At 42.5% G+C, this 19,167-nt stretch overlaps 1 protein-coding gene across 2 annotated transcripts in view; it reads right to left on the bottom strand.

Moving 5' to 3' along the window:
* Nucleotides 1-19,167, bottom strand: part of LOC140187885 (protein phosphatase PTC7 homolog) — a 106,947-nt gene that overhangs the window by 33,486 nt on the left and 54,294 nt on the right. For both annotated transcript variants that reach the window (XM_072243707.1, XM_072243708.1), the window contains exons 3-4: nt 7,500-7,698; nt 61-184 (exon numbers count right to left, since the gene is read on the bottom strand). In XM_072243707.1, the coding sequence (XP_072099808.1) occupies nt 61-184; nt 7,500-7,698 (323 nt within the window). The remainder of the gene's footprint in view (nt 1-60; nt 185-7,499; nt 7,699-19,167) is intronic.

Below are 19,167 nucleotides of genomic sequence, written 5' to 3'. Positions count from 1 at the left end.
CTCAACGGACATTGTGATTTGCATGGATGAGGTGGGTATCAACTCAGCTAATAACATTACCTTCAGCTGTCTTAGTTGCTGCAAGATCATGTAGTCAGGCATATTGTCAAAAAGCCCATCTGTTGCTGTAAGAATGATATCACCCACTTCTACATTGAATGTGGAATCTTCTGCCGTTTCAGGGCTATAGGATACAAAGTAAATAGAATTAATTAATTCTCGAGGAGCTGCGAGCTTGATGACCAGATACACAAATCAATAAAAGGTACTGGACAGTTACAAAAATAAAAATTAGAATTAAACCTCATTCAGTTAGTTTTCAATGTAACTGAATGGGAGGAAATTTATCTCTGGCTGTACAACATCCATAGAATTCATTCTGGTACATCCTATCTGAAGAATATAGTTATGGTTAGCAGTCGGTGTGGCATAGTATGGAGATGAGTTTTATTCCGACTTTGATTTAGAATATTAAAATATGAGCTTACTAAGGTTCCAATAATTAAAGGATTTGATAGGATTTATTCTGCTCAATGGATGGAACTCTGGTTATTCTGGAATGATGTTAAGAAAACTCATTCATGGAAAGATTTACTTCCAAGGTTGAAGTTTTCTTGTGGATAGATCAACTGAGAACCACAAGACTAAAACAGAGGGATAGCTTGGAAAGCAACCAACAAAGGCTCGGACAAGTGCAACTTCGGTTACCCTTGAAGCTTTGATTTATTAATTCATGGCAGGTAGGCATCAGCAGCAAAGTTAATCTATAGTTCTGGAAAAAGATGTTGGCAATTGCTTTCTTAAATGGGTTCTGTTGACGTGGTAAGGCACTCAAGTAGTTTAGTTAAATATTTAATTAAAATGCTTCTGAAAGTTAGCATACTTCCACAAATCTTGAGCTTTGAGCTCCTTACTTTCATTTCCTGAATGTTTGATATTCCAGGAAGGGACTTAACAGAGCAGTATGAATTTAAACTGCCAGGTTACAAAAACAAACTTGATGGCATCAATCAAGTTACAAAACCAAGGCACAGCACACCACTCGATGGGACAAAACCAAAACATTACTTTTGCTGCACAATACAAGAACAGAAAATTCTGGAACATGGTCAGGTAGCAACTGCATACAGAAGAACAACAAACTCCGCACCATACTCTTGGCCGGCACCATTCAGTCTCCTTTCTTCTACTACACCCATTTTCTCTGATGGAAATATTTTCTCTGATGCAATACCTTACACTTATTGGCATTAAATTCCATCTGTCATTTTTTAGCCTATTTTTCTAGCTGGTCCAGATCCCACTGCTAGCTCTGATAGTCTTCCCTGCTGTCCACTACTCTCTCAATCTTGTCATCCACAAATTTGCTGATCCAGTTAACCACATCATTCAGGTCATTGACATAGATAACAAACAACTGTAAGGGGGTTTCTTTTTTTTTATGTCACTGTGTAGTCTAATTAAAATGGCTTCTTTGTTATGTTATAATTGAAAGGGCTTCTTTGTTACGTTAACTGCTGAGAAAGTCCTTCCTCTAGTAGTTTGTTTTGGATTATCTATTGATAAGAGGACAAATGAACCAATTGGGATAGTTGTTATGCTTTGGTGTGTCTGTAAGATATTGTATACGTGGGGTTCTGGGGGAGAAGGAGGGAGCGAGAGACAGAGGATGGACCAGGTGCTATGAGGTCCACTAACGGGATCGGACCCCGAGTGGGGCATTCGGCGAGGAGAGGAGACGGAGACGGACTCATGTGGAGCGTCTGGTCGACCACCATTGTTGTTCCCAGGCAGCCGGTCGAGGTGATCCGAGGGGTCGCAGGGTGAAGAAGAAGGGTCCTGAGCTCCAACTGTTTGTGCATGAAGAGATTGAACTTCGATAAATGTGGCACCTTTTATTTTCCTTTTATATTTTATTCTCTATTAATTATATAGTTCCAGTAATATCTATAAACTGTAAATCATTTAATCGTATCTGGTGTATTGTCTGTTATTTGGGCGGGGTGGGGTGCATCACACAACATCCACACAAACTGATTCCCCAGTTTGGCGGGGCTGAGGGCTGTTTCCCTAGACGACAGCGAGCCGAGCGACCCTGAGGCTGACCGAAGGGGCGACACAACAATGAACCCAGTACTGATCCCTGTGGCACTCCACTAGTCACAGGTAGGCAACATTCTACCACCATTCTCTGGCTTTTCCTGCAAATCCAATGCTTAATCCAATTTACTACCCGAACTTGAATGCCAAGTAACAGAACCTTCCTAACCAACCTCCCACACGAGACCTTGTCAAATGCCTTGCTAAAGTCCATTCAGACAACATCCACTGTCTTGCCTTCATCAACTTTCCTGGTAACATCCTTGAAAAACTCAATAAGGTTGGTTTGACACTGATGAGGGATTGACAGCATGGTTTGTGAGCCTCACGAGCCTGACTGAATTTTTTGAAGATGTAATAAGGTATATTGATGAATGCAGAGCAGTGGATGTGGTGAAATAGATTTTAGAAAGACGAAAAGTAATGGATTTTAGATAAGGATTCCCCATGGTAGGCTCATAAAGTTCAAGGTTCAAAGTACAATTATTATCAAGGTATGAATACATTATACAACCTTGAAATAAGTCTCCTTACAGGCAACCAAGAAACAAGAAACCCAAAAGGACCCAGTTAAAAGTAAAGACTAACACCCAATACACAGAAAGAAAATTAACAGGGGCCAGCTGCTGGCACAATGACATCGGCACCAGACCCAGGAGCAACTCGACCTCATAAAATAAAAGGAAAATACTGCGAAAATGTCTGTGTGAGGAGTGGTGCGCCACACAGTCTCTCTCTCACTCTGCGCCTTGTAAAAGCCATGAAAAAGACATCATCACGGACGCACACACGCACAGACGCGCATGCACGGACACGCAGACGCACAGACTCACATGCACGCAGACACACGCCAAAAAAAAAAGAAAAAACACAAATCATGCAAACAACAAAAGCAAGCAATAGCATTCAGAACAAAAGTGAAGAATAAATATGGACAAATCTGGAGCAGCCAGGACAAGCACTCAGCCTCAGTGCAACAAAGAGTGAATCGCAGAACCAGCCTGATCCTCACCTCTGGTCCCAACACCCTGCCTTTTCAATCCATCTGGCCCAGCATTTAAATCATCCAAACATCAGGTCATTCCTCACTCTAGGACCTGGGCCGTCACTCCGAGCCTAGATCCCACCGCCACGTTCTGGCCCGTACCTGACCCTTCCAAACCGACCTGGCGCATAGATCAATCAGTCTACACTCTTGGTTTAGGTAGATGGGCTCTGAAACTCCTCCGCTCTGACACTTTCCCACTTTGCGCGCCCTGACTCTGTCTTGACCTCACTCCAACCACTTCTCCCCGAATATGCCTCGACCCTCAAGTCAGCCTCATCTTCATTTGTTTTTTCATTGTTTGCGTGGTCATTGAGCATTTTTTTTACAGAACAAGTGCTATTAATAAAGTATTTAGTTGTATTTCTTGCTTTGGAAACCGCCAGTAGGTTGTCACTCATCTTCAGTAGCGCCATCTTAAATCAGAAGTCAGGAGGCATATGATCCAGAGAAACTCGGCTGTGTGGATTCAAGACTGGCTTGCCCATAGAAGGCAGAGGGTGATTGTAGACGGAGCATAATCTGCCTAGATTATGACCAATGGTATCATAAACACGAGAAAATCTGCAGAATAGTATCACAAACATGAAGTCCTGAAGAAGGGTCTCAGCCCGAAACATTGACTGACTGCTTTTTTCCACAGATGCCATCTGGCCTGCTGAGTGGTGTTCAGCAGGGAGTCATCCTGGGATCCTGCTCTTTGTGATTTTTATAAATGACAGATGAAGAAGTTGAAGGGTGGGTTAGAAAGTTTGTAGTTGACATAAATATTGTTGGAGCTGTGAATAGTGTAGAGGGTTGTAGAAGGTTACAGTGGGACATTGGCAAGATGCAGAGCTGGGCTGAGATATGGCAGATGGAGTACAACCCAGAAGATTTTTTAAGTGATTCACTTTGGAAGGTCGAATTTGAAGGCTGAATACAGGGTTAAAGACATGATTTTTGGCAGTATGTCGGAACAGAGGGATACTGGGGGACATCAATATGTTCCTCAAAGTCGTCGTGCAAGTTGATAAGGTGGTTGAGAAGGCTTTTGGTGTATTGCTTTAATTGGTCAGGGGATCAAGTTCCAGAACCGCGAGGTAATGACTATGGGAACTGTATCAGGTAAAACTATATTACAGTAATGAAAATGCAGGCCAGGCCCAGAAATACATGATTTCTTCAGTCCAGATTTCTGATTATACACCAGATACAAAAGTGTCACAATGCTTTTCAACAACAATAACATGCTTCCACCAAACTCTTAAGAGAATGGTGGGTTACCAAGAAATTAGGTGATTACATGACCATGATAATCAATCAAGAGGGACTGAGAATCAAATGCTTACTATAAGTAACTTATTTCTTAAATTAAGCCTGTAATCCCTCCGAATATGTTAATATTTATTTCAATGTTACATCTGTCCCACAACGTGAGGGAGTAAAAATATTTGCCTTATGACTCCGTTGCAATGTACAGACATGTGTATTTATGTCTAATGACTTGTAGAAAGAAGCTGTCCCGTAGCCTGTTAGTCCTGGCTCCAATGTTGCGGTACTGTTTGCCAGATGGAAGCAGCTGAAACAGTTTATGGTTGGGGTGACTGGTGTCCCTGAAATTGTCGAGGCCTTCTTTATGCACCTGCTGCTATAAATGTCCTCAATGGAGGGAAGTTCGCATCCACAGATGCGCTGGCCTGTCCATACCGCTCTGCAGTGCCCAGCGATCAAGGTTGGTATATTTCCCGTACTAGGCGGTCATACAGCCAGTCAGGATGCTCTCAATGGTGCCCCTGTAGGAGGTCCTGAGGATTTGAAAGTGCATGCTGAACTTCTTCAGTGGCCTGAGTTGGAAGAGATGCTGTTGTGCTTTTTTTTGCCACACAGCTGATGTGTACAGTCCAAGTGAGATCTTTGGAGATGTTATACGGAGGAACTTGAAACTACTCATCCTCTCAACTACAGTCCCATTGATGTTGGTTGAAGCTGACCCCTTGCTAATGAGTGCCCACCACTGCCCTCTTAGAAGCTCCCACAGGGGGACAATATTGCCCACTTTGGGAACCACTGATGCCGAGGAAAGGAGATTGATTTTAATGTATTTCCACTCATATGTACGTTCCACTTTACCAGAAGTACAGCGACATGCTGGAAGTAACAAATAAAGAGGTAAAGAATTTGATATTGATTCTTAAGATTAGTAACAGAGAGGACCCAAAGGAGGTAAGCAAATGGTACCAGAAGACAGAACACCCCACTACATTTGCAATCCATCTATGGAAAGTGTTTCAAAGGGCATATGGATCAACCTTAGATCGAAATCATTTAGAACAAAAATGCTCACATTGGTGGTTAAGAGCATTAGTATCTGATAGCACTGACGAATCTAGAAAAATGTTGCAACTTTTTGATGCCAGTAATCCAACACAAACTGAGGCATGGATACTGAAGAAAATGAATAGGGCATCAGAGATGGAAGTGCAGAATTTAGATTTCAATTTTAAGAATACTTCGGAGGCAGCTGAAATGTGTCCCCTCCAGGAAAATACACAGGGCATTATGTGGAGAAATACAAGTCAGGGCAGAAGCCAGCAGAAAGCTAGTGCAGAAATTGCAGAGGCTCTAGCAGTGATATTTAAAATGTTGTTAACCATAGGCAGGATTGGAGGATAGCTAATGATTGGAAGGTATTCTAAGAGACCAGATATAGAACTATTTGGATAGATAAGTACTGATTAGGGGTAGTCAATTGGCTTTTTGTGTGGTAGGTTATATGTAACCAACCATATGAGTTTTTCAAGGAAGTTAGGATGAAAGTTGAAGGCGGCCAAGCAGTGGATGTTGCCATCAGGACCTCTAACAAGGTCCTGCCTGGTAGATTGGTCAAGAAGGTTCAGTTGTTTGGCATTCAAGATGAGGTAGTAAACTGGATTAGATATTTGCTTCATAGGAGACGCCAGAGAGAAGTAGTAGATGGTTGCCTCTCTAACTGAAGGCCTGTCAGAGGGATTGGTGTTGGGTCCGTTGTTGTTTGTCATCTATATCAATGATCTGGATAATAACGTGGTTAACTAGATCAGCAAATTTGCGGATGACACCAAGACTGGGGGTGTAGTAGACTGTGACAAAGACTATTAAAGCTTGCGGTGAGATCAGGATCAGCTGCAAAAACTGGCTGCAAAATAGCATAAGGTATTTAATATAGACAAGTTTGAGGTGTTCACCCTGGGATGACAAATTAGGTAGATCTTACACTGTAAGCAGTAGGGTACTAAGTAGTGAGGTGGAATAGAGGGCTCTGGGAATACAGATTCATATTTCCTTGAAAGTGATGTCACAGGTACATAGGGTCATAAATAAAGTTTTGGCACATGCACCTTCAGAAATCAAAGTATTGAGTACATATGTTATGTTGACATCATACAACACATTGGTGGGGGCTAATAAGAATCACTGTGTGTGGTTTTATGCACCTACCTACAGGAAAGATGGCTGAAGATTGAAAGAGCTCAGAAAAAAATTACAAGGATGTTGCCAGGACTTGAGGACCTGAGTTATAGGGAAAGGTTGGATTGGTTAGGACTTCATTCCCTGGAGCACAAAAAAATAAAGGGAGATTTGATAGAGGTAAAAAAAGTTATGAAGGGTATAGATAGGGTAAATGCAAGCAGGCTTTTTCCACTGAGGTTGGGTGAGACTACAGCTATAGGTGAACGGCTTAAGGGTAAACAGTGAAATGTTTAAGGGAAATATATGAGGAGGAACTTCTTCAGTCAGAGGCCGGTGAGAGTGTGGAATGAGCTACCAACACAAGTGGTGGATGCAGGTTCGATTTCAACAATTAAGAAAAATTTGGATAGGTACATGGATGGGAGGGATATGGAAGGCTATGGTCTGGATGCAGGTCAATGAGTCTCAACAGATTAATAGTCAGCATGGACTGGATGGCCAAAGGGCCTTTTTGTGTGCTGTAGTATTCTATGACTCTATGACATGAAGTTATAGAGTCATACAGTATGGCAGCAAGCCCCTCAGTCCACCACATCCATCTGACCAGTTTTCCCATTAATCTCATCTGTCCACATCCAGATTGTCTTTTATTGCCTTGCCTATTTAAGTAAAGATATTATTTTTTAAAGAGTTTAATAATTCTGAATTTACGGACGAGCACAATATTTGCCTTTGTGCCATTAAATATACAGTATGTGCATAAAGACCAGTATCTGTGGAACAGGTAATTAAGAATGTAACTGAAACTGGAAATGAAAACACAGCTTGCATGATGATCATTCTGAGCACAGCTGAGTACATGATACCACAGGGCAAAGCGTTCCATGTATTTCTGCACTGCTAGTATACCCATTCCTCTTACCTGTCATTGAGAATTGAACCTTGGGCCTCAGGGGGCGGGATTGCTAGCTGAAAGGGAGTGTTGAAGTAATGCTGCTGCTCATCTGATCTATGTATGATCCTCCCATCGCGCACTATGAGAAAGCCAGAGTCTCCCAAATTAGCTGTGTACAAACAGCGTTTCTCTCTGTCCAGAATTACAAGACAAGCAGTACTGCTACCTGTGAACAAATTAATAGGAGTATCATGAGTTTGACTTGAATAGCACAGCTTTTGGTACATCACGCTTAATGCTGCATGAAACACAATTTTTTTTTAAAATGACTGTTGCAAATCAACAATGGAAAAAAAAACTGGATATGGAACATGTTTTCATATAATAGCAATAAAAAAGGTTAACGTTTGTGTAAAGAAATGAGATTCACCCTGAAAGATAATTCCATAGACTTAATCAAACTTTAAAGTTTATTTATTTTTATTTTATTGGAATACAGTGTGGAATAGACTCTTCCTGCCCTTCGAGCCACACCGCCCAGCAAACCCCAAGTTAACCCTAGCCTAATCATGGGACAATTTACTAACTAATTAATCTACTAACTGGGACTTTGGACTGTGGAGCACCCAGAGGAAACTCACACATTCCATGGGGAGGATGTAAAGACTCTTTACAGATGATGTGAGAAGCGAACTCTAAACTCCGCCACACCGAGCTATAATAGCATCACGCTAACTACTGTGCTACTATGTCAAAGTTCAAAGTAAATTTTATTATCAAAGTACATATATGTCACCTGAGATTCATTTGTCTGCAGACATAGCAAATCTATAGAACTGTAACTATAACAGGATCCAGGAAAGATCAAGTACAGTGCAGAAGACAAATAGAAGGGAAAATACAAATATAAATAAATAACAATAAATAATGAGAACATGAAATAACAAGATAATGAGTCCTTAAAGTGAGATCATTGGTCATGGGAACATCTCAATGGATGGGCAACTGAGTGCAGTTATCCCCTTTTGTCCAAGAACCTGCTGGTTGAAGGGCAGTAACTGTTTGTGAACCTGGTGGTATAAGTCCTGAGGCTTTTGTTCCTTCTAACTGATGGCAGCAGCAAAAGAAGAGCATGGCCTGAGTGATGAGGATCTCTGATGATGCTTTCCTATGACAGCCTTTCATGTAGATATGCTCAGTGATCGGGAGGGCTTTACCCTTGATATACTAAGCCAAATCCACTACCTTTTGCAGGCAACACACACAAAATGCTAGAGGAACTCAGCAGGCCAAGCAGCATCTATGGAAAAGAGTAAAGGTCGATGTTTTGGCCAAGACCTTTCATCAGGATGGGAGAAAAAAGATGAGAAGTCAAGAGTTAAGAAGATGGGAGGAGGGGAGAAAGAAATACAAGGTAGTAAGTGATAGGTGAAACTGCGAGGAGGGAGGGGTGAAGTAAAGAGCTGGGAAGTCGATTGATGAGATAAAGGGCTGGAGAGGGGGAATCTGGCAGGAGAGGACAGAAGGCCATGGAAGAAAGGGAAAGGGAAGGAGAACCAGAGGGAGGTGATGGACAGGTAAGGTGATATGGTGAGAGAGGGAAATGGGAATGGGGAATGATAAAAGGGGGATGGAGTGGGCATTACTGGAAGCTCAAGAAATCGATGTTCATGCCATCAGGTTGGAGGCTACCCAGATTACAAGGTGTTGCTCCTCCAACCTGAGTGTGGCCTCATCACGGTGGTCGAGGAGCCCAGGGACTGACATGTCGGAATGGAAACAGGAAGTGGAATTAAAATGGGTGGCTACTGGGAGATCCCACTTCTTCTGGTAGGTGCTTGGCGAAGCGTTCTCCCAATCTATGTCGGGTCTCATCGGTATACTAGAGGCCACACCGGGAGCACCAGATACAGTAGATCAGTGGTCCCCAACCACCGAGCCATGGACCGGTAGCAGGCCGCAAAGCATGTGCTACCAGGCCGCGAGGAAACAATATGATTTGGCGATATGAAATGATACGAGTCAGCTGCACCTTTCCTCATTCCCTGTCACGCCCACTGTTGAAATTTAACGCATGCGAGATCATCAGTGACCCAAGTTGCAAATGACCCAAGACGTGCAAAGGAATGGGTCCATCACCCATTTGTGAATGTCCCCGGTGAATCATCCATGTCAGCGCAGGAAAAAGATCAACTCCTCCAGCTTGCAAATGACGGCGGGCTGAAAAGTATGTTTGACTAACATCTCTGCCTGCATTCTGGATCAAAGTCAAGGCTGAATATCCTGAGATAGCCACGAAAGCACCAAAAACATTGCTTCCATTTCCAACATCATATTGCTGTGAAGCAGAGTTTTCTGCAATGAATGCAACGAAAACTAAATTGTGGAATAGACTGGACATAAAGAACCCCCTTCGAGTATTGCTGTCTCCCATCACCCCTCAATGGGACCGTCTTGTTGCAGGAAAACAAGCCCAGGGCTCCCACTGATTCAGCAATATTGGTCTGTTGCAATGATTTTATATGTTCATACGAGGAAAATATGCGCTGTGTGTTTAATATCCAAACGTTACTTAAAATGTTATGATGCTACAGACTTATAAGTGACATATAATTCAGTGGTCCCCAAACTCTGGGCCGCGAAGAATGCAGCGGTACAGCGATAGCCAGAACACACCCAGCACATCTTTAAGAAAAAAACCCAAATAAACAAGCTAATTAATTAGGTGCCACCCGGCACGTAAATGTCAGCCCAGATCAGAGGCGATTGCCGATTGCGTCGCCCACCAGGAAGGCCTCAAAGCTCTCCATTTCTTTCTGAACACCAGACCCAACAAATTCTCCTCCACAACCACTTTCCTCCATCTAGCAGAACTGGTCCTCACTAGCCTCTCAAAACATTTCATCACTGTAGACGTAGTGCGATTGGACAATAGTCGTTGAGGCAGATCACCATGCTCTTCTTGGGCACCGGTATAATTGAAACCTATTTGAAAACAGCTAGGTATCACACAGTGCTGAAATGTCAAATTAGGGGAAGTCGGGAACACTAGTTAGTTAGTCATAATCGCCATGTCAGAGCACCAATGAGAATTGTGCACAGAATACAGATGCTAGAAAATGAAAATAAAAATGGAAAATCAGGAAAGGTAAAAGAAATTAAATGACAAAGGTAACAGAAATCTAGAGGAGATGAAAATGCAAATTAGCAAAAGGAATTCAGAGGTTATAATCCATCTACATGAGAAAGAAATGCTGCTGTCTTACTGGTGTTGAGACAAGAAGAAAATCAAAGGCGAGGAAGTTGGAATGTATGCCATAATACATTGGAGTATTGTGTGCAGTTTTGGGCTCCTTGTTTTACAAAGGATATACTGACATTGGAAAAGGTTCAGAGAAGATTCACGAGAATGATTCCAGGAATGAAAGGGTTACCGTATGAGGAATGTCTGGCAGCTCTTGGGCTGTATTCCCTGGAGTTCAGGAGAATGAGGGGGGATCTCATAGAAACATTCTGAATGTTAAAAGGCCTGAACAGATTAGAAGTGGCAAAGTTATTTCCCATGGTAGGGGATTCTAGGACTAGAGGGCACGACTTCACGATTGAAGGACGACCTTTTAGAACTAAGATGCGGTGAAAAATTATTTTAGTCAGAGCGTGGTAAATCTGTGGAATTTGCTTCCACGAGCGGCTGTGGAGGCCAAGTCACTGGGTGTATTTAAGGCAGAGATAGATAGGTTCTTGATTAGCCAGAGCATCAAAAGGTATGGGGTGAAAGCAGGGGAGTAGGGATGACTGAAATAATTGGATCAGCCCATGACTGAACAGCAGAGCAGACTCAATGGGCTGAATGGCCTACTTCTGCTCCTACATCTTATGACCTTATACGAAAACTGAGGTGATAGGCAACTTGAAGGTCGATGTCATGCTTACAGACTGAGCAGTCTGAATGCCAAGTACTTCCAGCATTTCATTTTTATTTCAAAATTTATCCAAAAAAAATCTAACATTGTCATCACTTGATCAAACAACAAACTCCAACAAACTTCCAGAGGATTGGAGAAGTTGTTCCCTTATTCAAGAAAGGGAGTAGAGATAGCCCAGGAAATTATAGACCAGTAAGCCGTGCTTCAGTGATCCTGAGAGGCAGTATCTATGAACATCTGGAGAAGCATAACATGATTAGGAACAGTCAGTCTGGCTTTGTCAAAGGTAGATCATGCCTTATGAGTCTGATGGAACTTTCTGAGGATGTGACTAAACACACTGATGAAGGTAGAGCGTAGATGTAGTGTATATGGATTTCAGCAAGGCATTTGATAAGGTACCCCATGCAAGGCTTATTGAGAAAGTAAGGAGGCATTGGATCCAAGGGGACTTTGCATTGGAGATTCAGAATTGGCTTGCCCACTGAAGGCAAAGAGTGGTTGTAGACGGGTCATATTCTGCATGGAGGTCAGTGACCAGTAGTGTGCCTCAGGGATTTGTTCTGGGACCCCTACTCTTTGTGATTTTTATAAATGACTAGATGAGGAAGTGGAGGGATGGGCTAGTAAATTTACTGATGACACAAAGGTTGGGGGTGTTGTAGATAGTGTGGTTGGCTGTCAGAGGTTACAGTGGGACATTGATAGGATACAAAACTGGACTTAGAAGTGGCAGATGGAATTCAGCACAGATAAGTGTGAGGTGGTTCATTTTGGTAGGTCAAATACGACAACAGAATATAGTATTAATGGTAAGACTCTTGGCAGTGTAGAGGATCAGAGGGTTCTTGGGGACCGAGTCCATAGGACACTCAAAGTCACTGTGCAGGCTAACCCTGTGGTTAAGAAGGCGTATGGTGCATTGCCCTTCATCAACCGTGGAATTGAGTTTCAGAGTCGAGAGGTAATGTTACAGCTATATAAAACCCTGGTCAGACCCCACTTGGAGTACTGCGCTCAGTACTGGTCACTTCACTACAGGAAGGATGTGGAAAATATAGAAAGGGTGCAGAGGAGATTTACAAGGATGTTGCCTGGATTGGGGAGCATGCCTTATGATAATAGGTTGAGTGAACTCAGCCTTTTCTCCTTGGAGCAGCGCAGGATGAGAGGTGACCTGATAGAGGTATATAAGATGATGAAAAGCATTGATCATGTGGATAGTCAGAAGCTTTTTCCCAGGGCTGAAATGGCTAGCACGAGAAGGCACTGTTTTAAGGTGCTTGGAAGTAGGTACAGAGGAGATGTCAGGGGTTAAGTTTTTAAACGCAGAGTGGTGAGCGTGTGGGATGGGCTGCCGGCAATTGTGGTGGAGGCAGATACGATAGGGTCTTTTAAGAGTCTCCTGGATAGGTACATGGAGCTTAGAAAAATAGAGGCTATGGGTAACCCTAGGTAATTTCTAAAGTAAGTGCATGTTCAGCACAGCATTGTGGGCGTAGGGCCTGTATTACGCTGCAGGTTTTCTATGTTTCTAAACTGTAAGAACTTTCTACAGGAACACAATTGAAAGCATCCTGACTGACTGCAGCATCACTGCCTGGTATGGGAACTGTACTTCCCTCAATCACAGGACTCTGCAGGGAGTGGTGCAGACAGCCCAGCACATCTGTAGATTATGGACTTCCCACTATTCAGAACATTTACAAAGATAGGTGTGCTAAAAGGGTCCGAAGGATCATTGAGGACCCAAGTCACCCCAACCACAAACTGCTCCAGCTGCTACCATCTGGGAAATGGTACAGCAGCATAAAAGACAGGACCAACAGGCTCCAGGACAGCTTCTCCCACCAGGCCATCAGACTGATTAATTCATGCTGATACAAATATATTTCTATGTTATACTGTCTGTCTTGTTACACATAGTATTTATTATAAATGACTATAAATTGCACATTGCACATTTACACAGAGACATAATGTAAAGATTTTTACTCATGTATATGAAGAATGTAATTAATAAAGTCAATTCAATTAATTCAGGTCTCCAGCATTCACTTACTTTCTTTTATTTTCAGAAAGTATAAGTAGACTTATACTTTGGTATATACTTATACTTTATATATATATGGTGAGTGTCTCTTAGACCGTAAGACCATAAGCCATAGGAGCAGAATTAGGCCATTTGGCCTATCAAGTCTGCTCCACTATTCCATCATAGCTGATTTATTATCTTGCGCATCCCATTCTCCTGCTTCTCTCCACAAGTTTTGACAACCTGACTAATGAAGACCCTATCACCCTCTGCCACCCATGGCTCTGGAAGCCAAGTCATTGCATATGTTTAAAGCAATGAATTCCACAGAACCACCACCCTCTGGCTAAAGAAATTCCTCCTTCATCTCTGTTCTAATTGGATGATATCCATACTGGGGCTATGCACTCTGGTCCTAGTATAGGAAACATCCTCTTCACATCCAATCTATCTCTATCTAGGTCTTTCAATAAGTTTCAATGAGATCCCCCTCTTTCTTCTAAACTCCAGTGAGTACAAGCATATGTTAACCCTTTCATTCCCAGAAACATTGTCACGAAACTCCTCCGGACCCTCTCCAATGTCAGCACATCTTTTCTTCAATAAGGTGCCCAAAACTATTCACAATACTCCAAGTGTGGCCTGACCAACACATTATGAAACCCCAGCATCACATCCTTGCTCTTTTCCAGTCCTCTCGAAACAAATACTAACATTGCATTTGCCTTTCTTACCACCAACTCAACTGCAACGTCCACAAAATGCTGGAGGAACTCAGTAGGCCAGGCAGCATCTATGTTAAAGAGTACAGTCGACGTTTCTGGCTGAGGCCCTTCAGCAGGACTGCAGAAAGAAAGATGAGGAATAGAGTTAAAAGGGGGGGGGAGGAGAGAAACACAAGGTGAGAGGTGAAACCGGGAGGGGGAGCGGTAAAGTAAAGAGCTGGGAAGCTGATTGGTAGAAGAGATACAGGGCTCAATTCCCCCTTCTCCAGCCTTGTGTCTCTTTCACTAATCAACTGTGGATTGTTGCCTATGCCACACCCCAGTAAGGTGATTTGGCAGATGAATGCATGGCTGAGATACTGCATTCAGGGGGCAGAATTTCTGATCATTTGGATCTCCTCTGGGGAATGTATGACCTTTACAAAAAGGACAGGTTACATCTGAACCCAAAGGGGGCCAATATTCTTTCAGACAGGTTTGCCAGAGCTGCTGTGGAAGGTTTAAATTAATTTGCCAGGAGGATGGGAACCAGACAGGTAGGGCTGTTGATTTACAAGCAGAGGCAGTATGTAGTGAGACTGTCAGGGAGGACAGGCAGCTAACAGGGCAAAATTGCAGTCAGTGGAATAAGTTGCAGTGTAAAAGAAGGACAAAAAATTGATACAGGACTGATACAGGTGTTATATTTGAACACATGCAGTATACAGAATAAGGTAGATGATCTTGTAGCGCAGTTAGAAATGGCAGTATGACATTGTGGGCATCACTGAGTCATGGCTAAAAGAAGATTATAGTTTGCAGCTGAACATCCAAGGATATATATTGTATCGAAATGACAAGCAGGTAGGCAGAGGGGGCGGCGTGCTCTGTTAGTAAAGTATGAAATATAATCCTTAGAAAGAGGTGACATAGGATTGTAAGATGGGGAATCCTTGTGGGTAGTGTTAAGAAACTGCAATGGTACAAAGACCCTACAGGGAGTTATATACAGGCCTCCGAAGAGTAGCCAGGATGTGGGCTACAAATTACAACGGGAGATAGGAAAGACACATCAAACAATAGTTATCGCAGATTTCAATCTACAGATCAATTAGTAAAATCAGGTTGCTGCTGGATCCCAAGAGTAAATTTTGTAGAATGCATACAAGATGGCTTTTTAAGAGCAGCTTGGAGTTGAAAGCCTATTAGGGGTTCAGCTATTCCTGATTTGGTGTTGTGTAATAAGGGAGCTTAAGGTAAAGGAAGCCCTAGGAGCCAGTGATCATAATATAATAGCAATTTGAAAGGCAGAAGCTAAAATCGGATGAATCAGTAAAGGGAACTACAGAGGCATGAAAGAGGGGTGAGCCAAAGTTGATTGGAAGGGGACACTAGCAGGGATGATGGCAGAGCAGCAATGGCTGGAGTTTCTGGTAGCAATTTGAAAGGCGCAAGATAGATACATCCCAAAGAAATAGTGGTATTCTAAAAGCGGGATAATGCAACTGTGGCCAGCAAGGGAAGTCAAAGCCAACATAAAAGCAAGAGAAGGCATATAATAGAGCCAAAGATTAGCAAGAAGTTAAGGGATTGGGAAAATTTTAAAACTCAACAGAAGGAAACAAATAAAAACATATGGGTGGCGGGGGAGATGAAATAGGAAGATAAGCTAGCCAATAATATTAAAAGAGGATACCGTAAGTTTTCCAGATATGTTAAGAATGAAGGAGAGATGAGAGTAGATATTGGACCGCTGGAAAATGACACTGGAGAGGTGGTCAGTGGACAAGGAAATGGCGGACAAACTGAATAAGTATTTAACATCAGTATTCACTGTGGAAGACACCAACAGTATGCCAAAGTTCGAGAGTATCGGGGGCAAAAATGAGTGCAGTTGCTATTACTAGGGAGAAGGTGCTTTGGAAACTGAAAGGTCAGAAGGTAGATAAGTCACCTGGACCAGATGTACTACACCCTAGAGTTCTGAAAGAAGTTGTGGAGGCATTAGTAATGATCTTTCAAGAATCAATAGATTCTGGCATGGGTCTAGAGGATTGGAAAATTGCAAACGTCATTCCACTTTTCAAAAGGGAGGGAGACAGAAGAAAGGCAATTATAGACCAGTTAGCCTGACCTCAGTGGTTGGGACGATGTTGGAGTCGATTGTTAAGGATGAGGTTTCTGGGTACTTTGAGGCACATGATAAAATAGGCCAAAGACAGCATGGTTTCCTTCAGGGAAAATCTTGCCTGACAAATCTGTTGGAATTCCTTGAGGAAATAACAAGCAGGATAGACGAAAGAGAAACAGCGAATGTTGTATACTTGGATTTTCAGAAGGCTTTTGACAAGGTGCCACATAAGGCTGCTCAACGAGTTAGAAAGACAAGAAAGCATGGACCATGAGTGATATACACCGTGTGCAGGGAGATTTGATTAGCTTGGATTGGCACTGTAGTCGGGACAGACGTCATGGCCAGAGGGCCTGTTCCTATGCTGTAATGGTCTATGCACAATGACCACCAAATCTTTGGCACATTTTCTATTTATGAAAGTGTTTGCAGAATCCTTATGAGTAGCTCACACCAAGGAGCTGACTATAGACTTCAGGAGAGTGAAGTCAGAGGTCCATGAGCAAGTCCTCATTAGAGGATCAGAGATGGAGAGAGCTAGTAGCTTTAAATTCCTGAGTATTACTATTTCAGAGGACCTATCCTAGACCCAGCACGCATCCAATTGCAAAGAAAGTACGGCAGCACCTCTACTTCCTTAGGAGTCTGCAGAGATTCAGCACAAATCCAAAACTTTGACATACCTCTACAGAAGTATAGTGGAGAGTATATTGACTAGCTGTATCATGACCTGTTATAGAAACACCAATCCCGTTGAATGGAAAAATCCTACAGAGGGTAATAGACTTGGCCCAGTGCATTGTGGATAAAGCCCTGCCAACCATTGAGCACACCTACATGAAACACTGGCATAGGAAAGCAGCATCCATCATCAGAGATCCCCATCACCCAGATCATGCTCTCTTCTTGCTGCTGCCATCAGGTAGAAGGTGCAAGAGTCTCGGGAGGTTCAAGAACAGTTACTAACCCTCAACCATGAGACCCTTGAATAAACGGGGATAACTAAACTCACTTGCTCCATCACTGAGATGTTCCTACAACCAATGATCGCAAGGTTACAAGGTGATTTACAAGGAAAGTTTTTTTTTATTAAGACACAATAGGCTATTGAAGAAAGGAAATAAAACTGATTCATCGGAGATGGATACGCTGTGTCTAGAAGGAAATGACAGGGACTAGTGGCTGGGTTCAGACATTCATAACTTGACGGGACCAAATATCACACTTTCAACTGCTGATACCTTACAACTAGGTGAAAGTGAGAGTAGGGACTATGGAAAGGGAGATAGACAGGTTAGTGTGTGGTGAACCTGTGGAATTCATTGCCCCAAGTGGCTATGGAAGCCAAGTCATTGCCACAATGGTTATAGATACAATAGGGTCTTTTAAGAGACTCTTAGATAGGTACATGGAGCTTAGAAAAATAAAGGGCTATGCAGTAGAGTAATACTAGGAAGTTTCTAGAGTACAACATTGTGGGCCAAAGGGCCTGTAATGTGTTGTAGATTTCTATGTTCTATGCAAGTCATTAGGTATGATTAACATGGAGGTTGATAGGTACCTGATTAGTAAGGACACCAAAGGTTACGGAGAGAAGGCAGGAGAATGGTGTTGAGAGGAATAATAAATCAGCAATAATTGAATGGCAGAGCAGACTCGATGGCCAAACAACCAAATTCTTTTCATATGTCTTATGCTCTTAAAGTCTAAATGAGTGGGAAACCACATACAATGGGAAAACCATAATGTCGTCCACTGGAGAGCAAATAAATGCTGAGTATTTACTTTAATGGAGTGGGAATGAGAAGATTTGATATTCAAAGAAAATTATGTCTTCTTGTACTCAATTTTCCTAAAGCCAACATGAGATACAGCAAGAGACTCAGAAGGCAAATGATACATTGGCCTTTATTACAAGAGCAATTATATATAATATTCGTCTTTCTGCAAGTTTATTGTATTTTGATAAAACCATGCCAGCTCTTCCCTGGTTAGCAAACATTTATTTAACAAACATACTCTATAACAGTATCTTATTCATGTAATTTGTCACGAAATGGATGTTTTGTTTACTATAATGAAGGATAGAGAGTCCATTTGGAGATAGTCTTCCAAAAACAACATATAAAAATCAATGGGTGGTTTGATCAATAATCAAGCTATTTTTTACTAATATCCAAATATAAAAGCAACATTTTAAGTGCTGGAAACATGATACACAACCATGATGCAAACCACACTTCAAGCAGACAACATACTATGGTCCACTGAAGACAAGAAAACCATCCTGGTGGAGCTCATGGTACCATGGGAGGTCGGATGCAAGGAAGCACATGAGAAGAAGGCCCTGAAGTAGTCCAGGAGTGCAGGGACAAAGGATGGCAGATATGGCTATTCCCTGTGGACATCGGCTGTAGAAACATCCCAGCAATGTCAGCATGGAGGTTGCTGTCTGCGTTGGGCTAAGATGAAAAGAGCAAGAACCAAGCAGCTCACAGGACGTGGGAGGAAACAGAAAGATTCTCTTGCTGGATATGGTGCAGGCCAAAGAGGAGTTGAGCTGGAAGTCAAGAGCGGATGGGCAGTGACATGGCCACCGCTGCTGACCCACCAGCTGAAGAGTGTAGTGGTTAAGGGTTGAAACAATCTATGAAGGTTGGGCACCACCTGATGGCATCTGCTCCTGGCCAAAGCTCTACGGTTACTTCATCAGGTAACTGAAGAGAGTGCTCCGGTGTACAATGCAAGCAAATGCACCAGAAACACTCAGCAAGTAAGGCAGCAAAAGTGGAAAGAGAAAAATAATATTGATGTTTCAGCCAATGAACTTCCATCTGAAAAGTAAAGGTAACTAATCCAAAAGTTTGATTGGTTTCTTCTTCACAGATGCTGCCTGATC

This window comes from Mobula birostris, chromosome 25 (assembly GCF_030028105.1).
Source record: "Mobula birostris isolate sMobBir1 chromosome 25, sMobBir1.hap1, whole genome shotgun sequence".
NCBI lineage: Eukaryota > Metazoa > Chordata > Chondrichthyes > Myliobatiformes > Myliobatidae > Mobula > Mobula birostris.
This window is presented reverse-complemented; position numbering and strand designations above follow the sequence as displayed.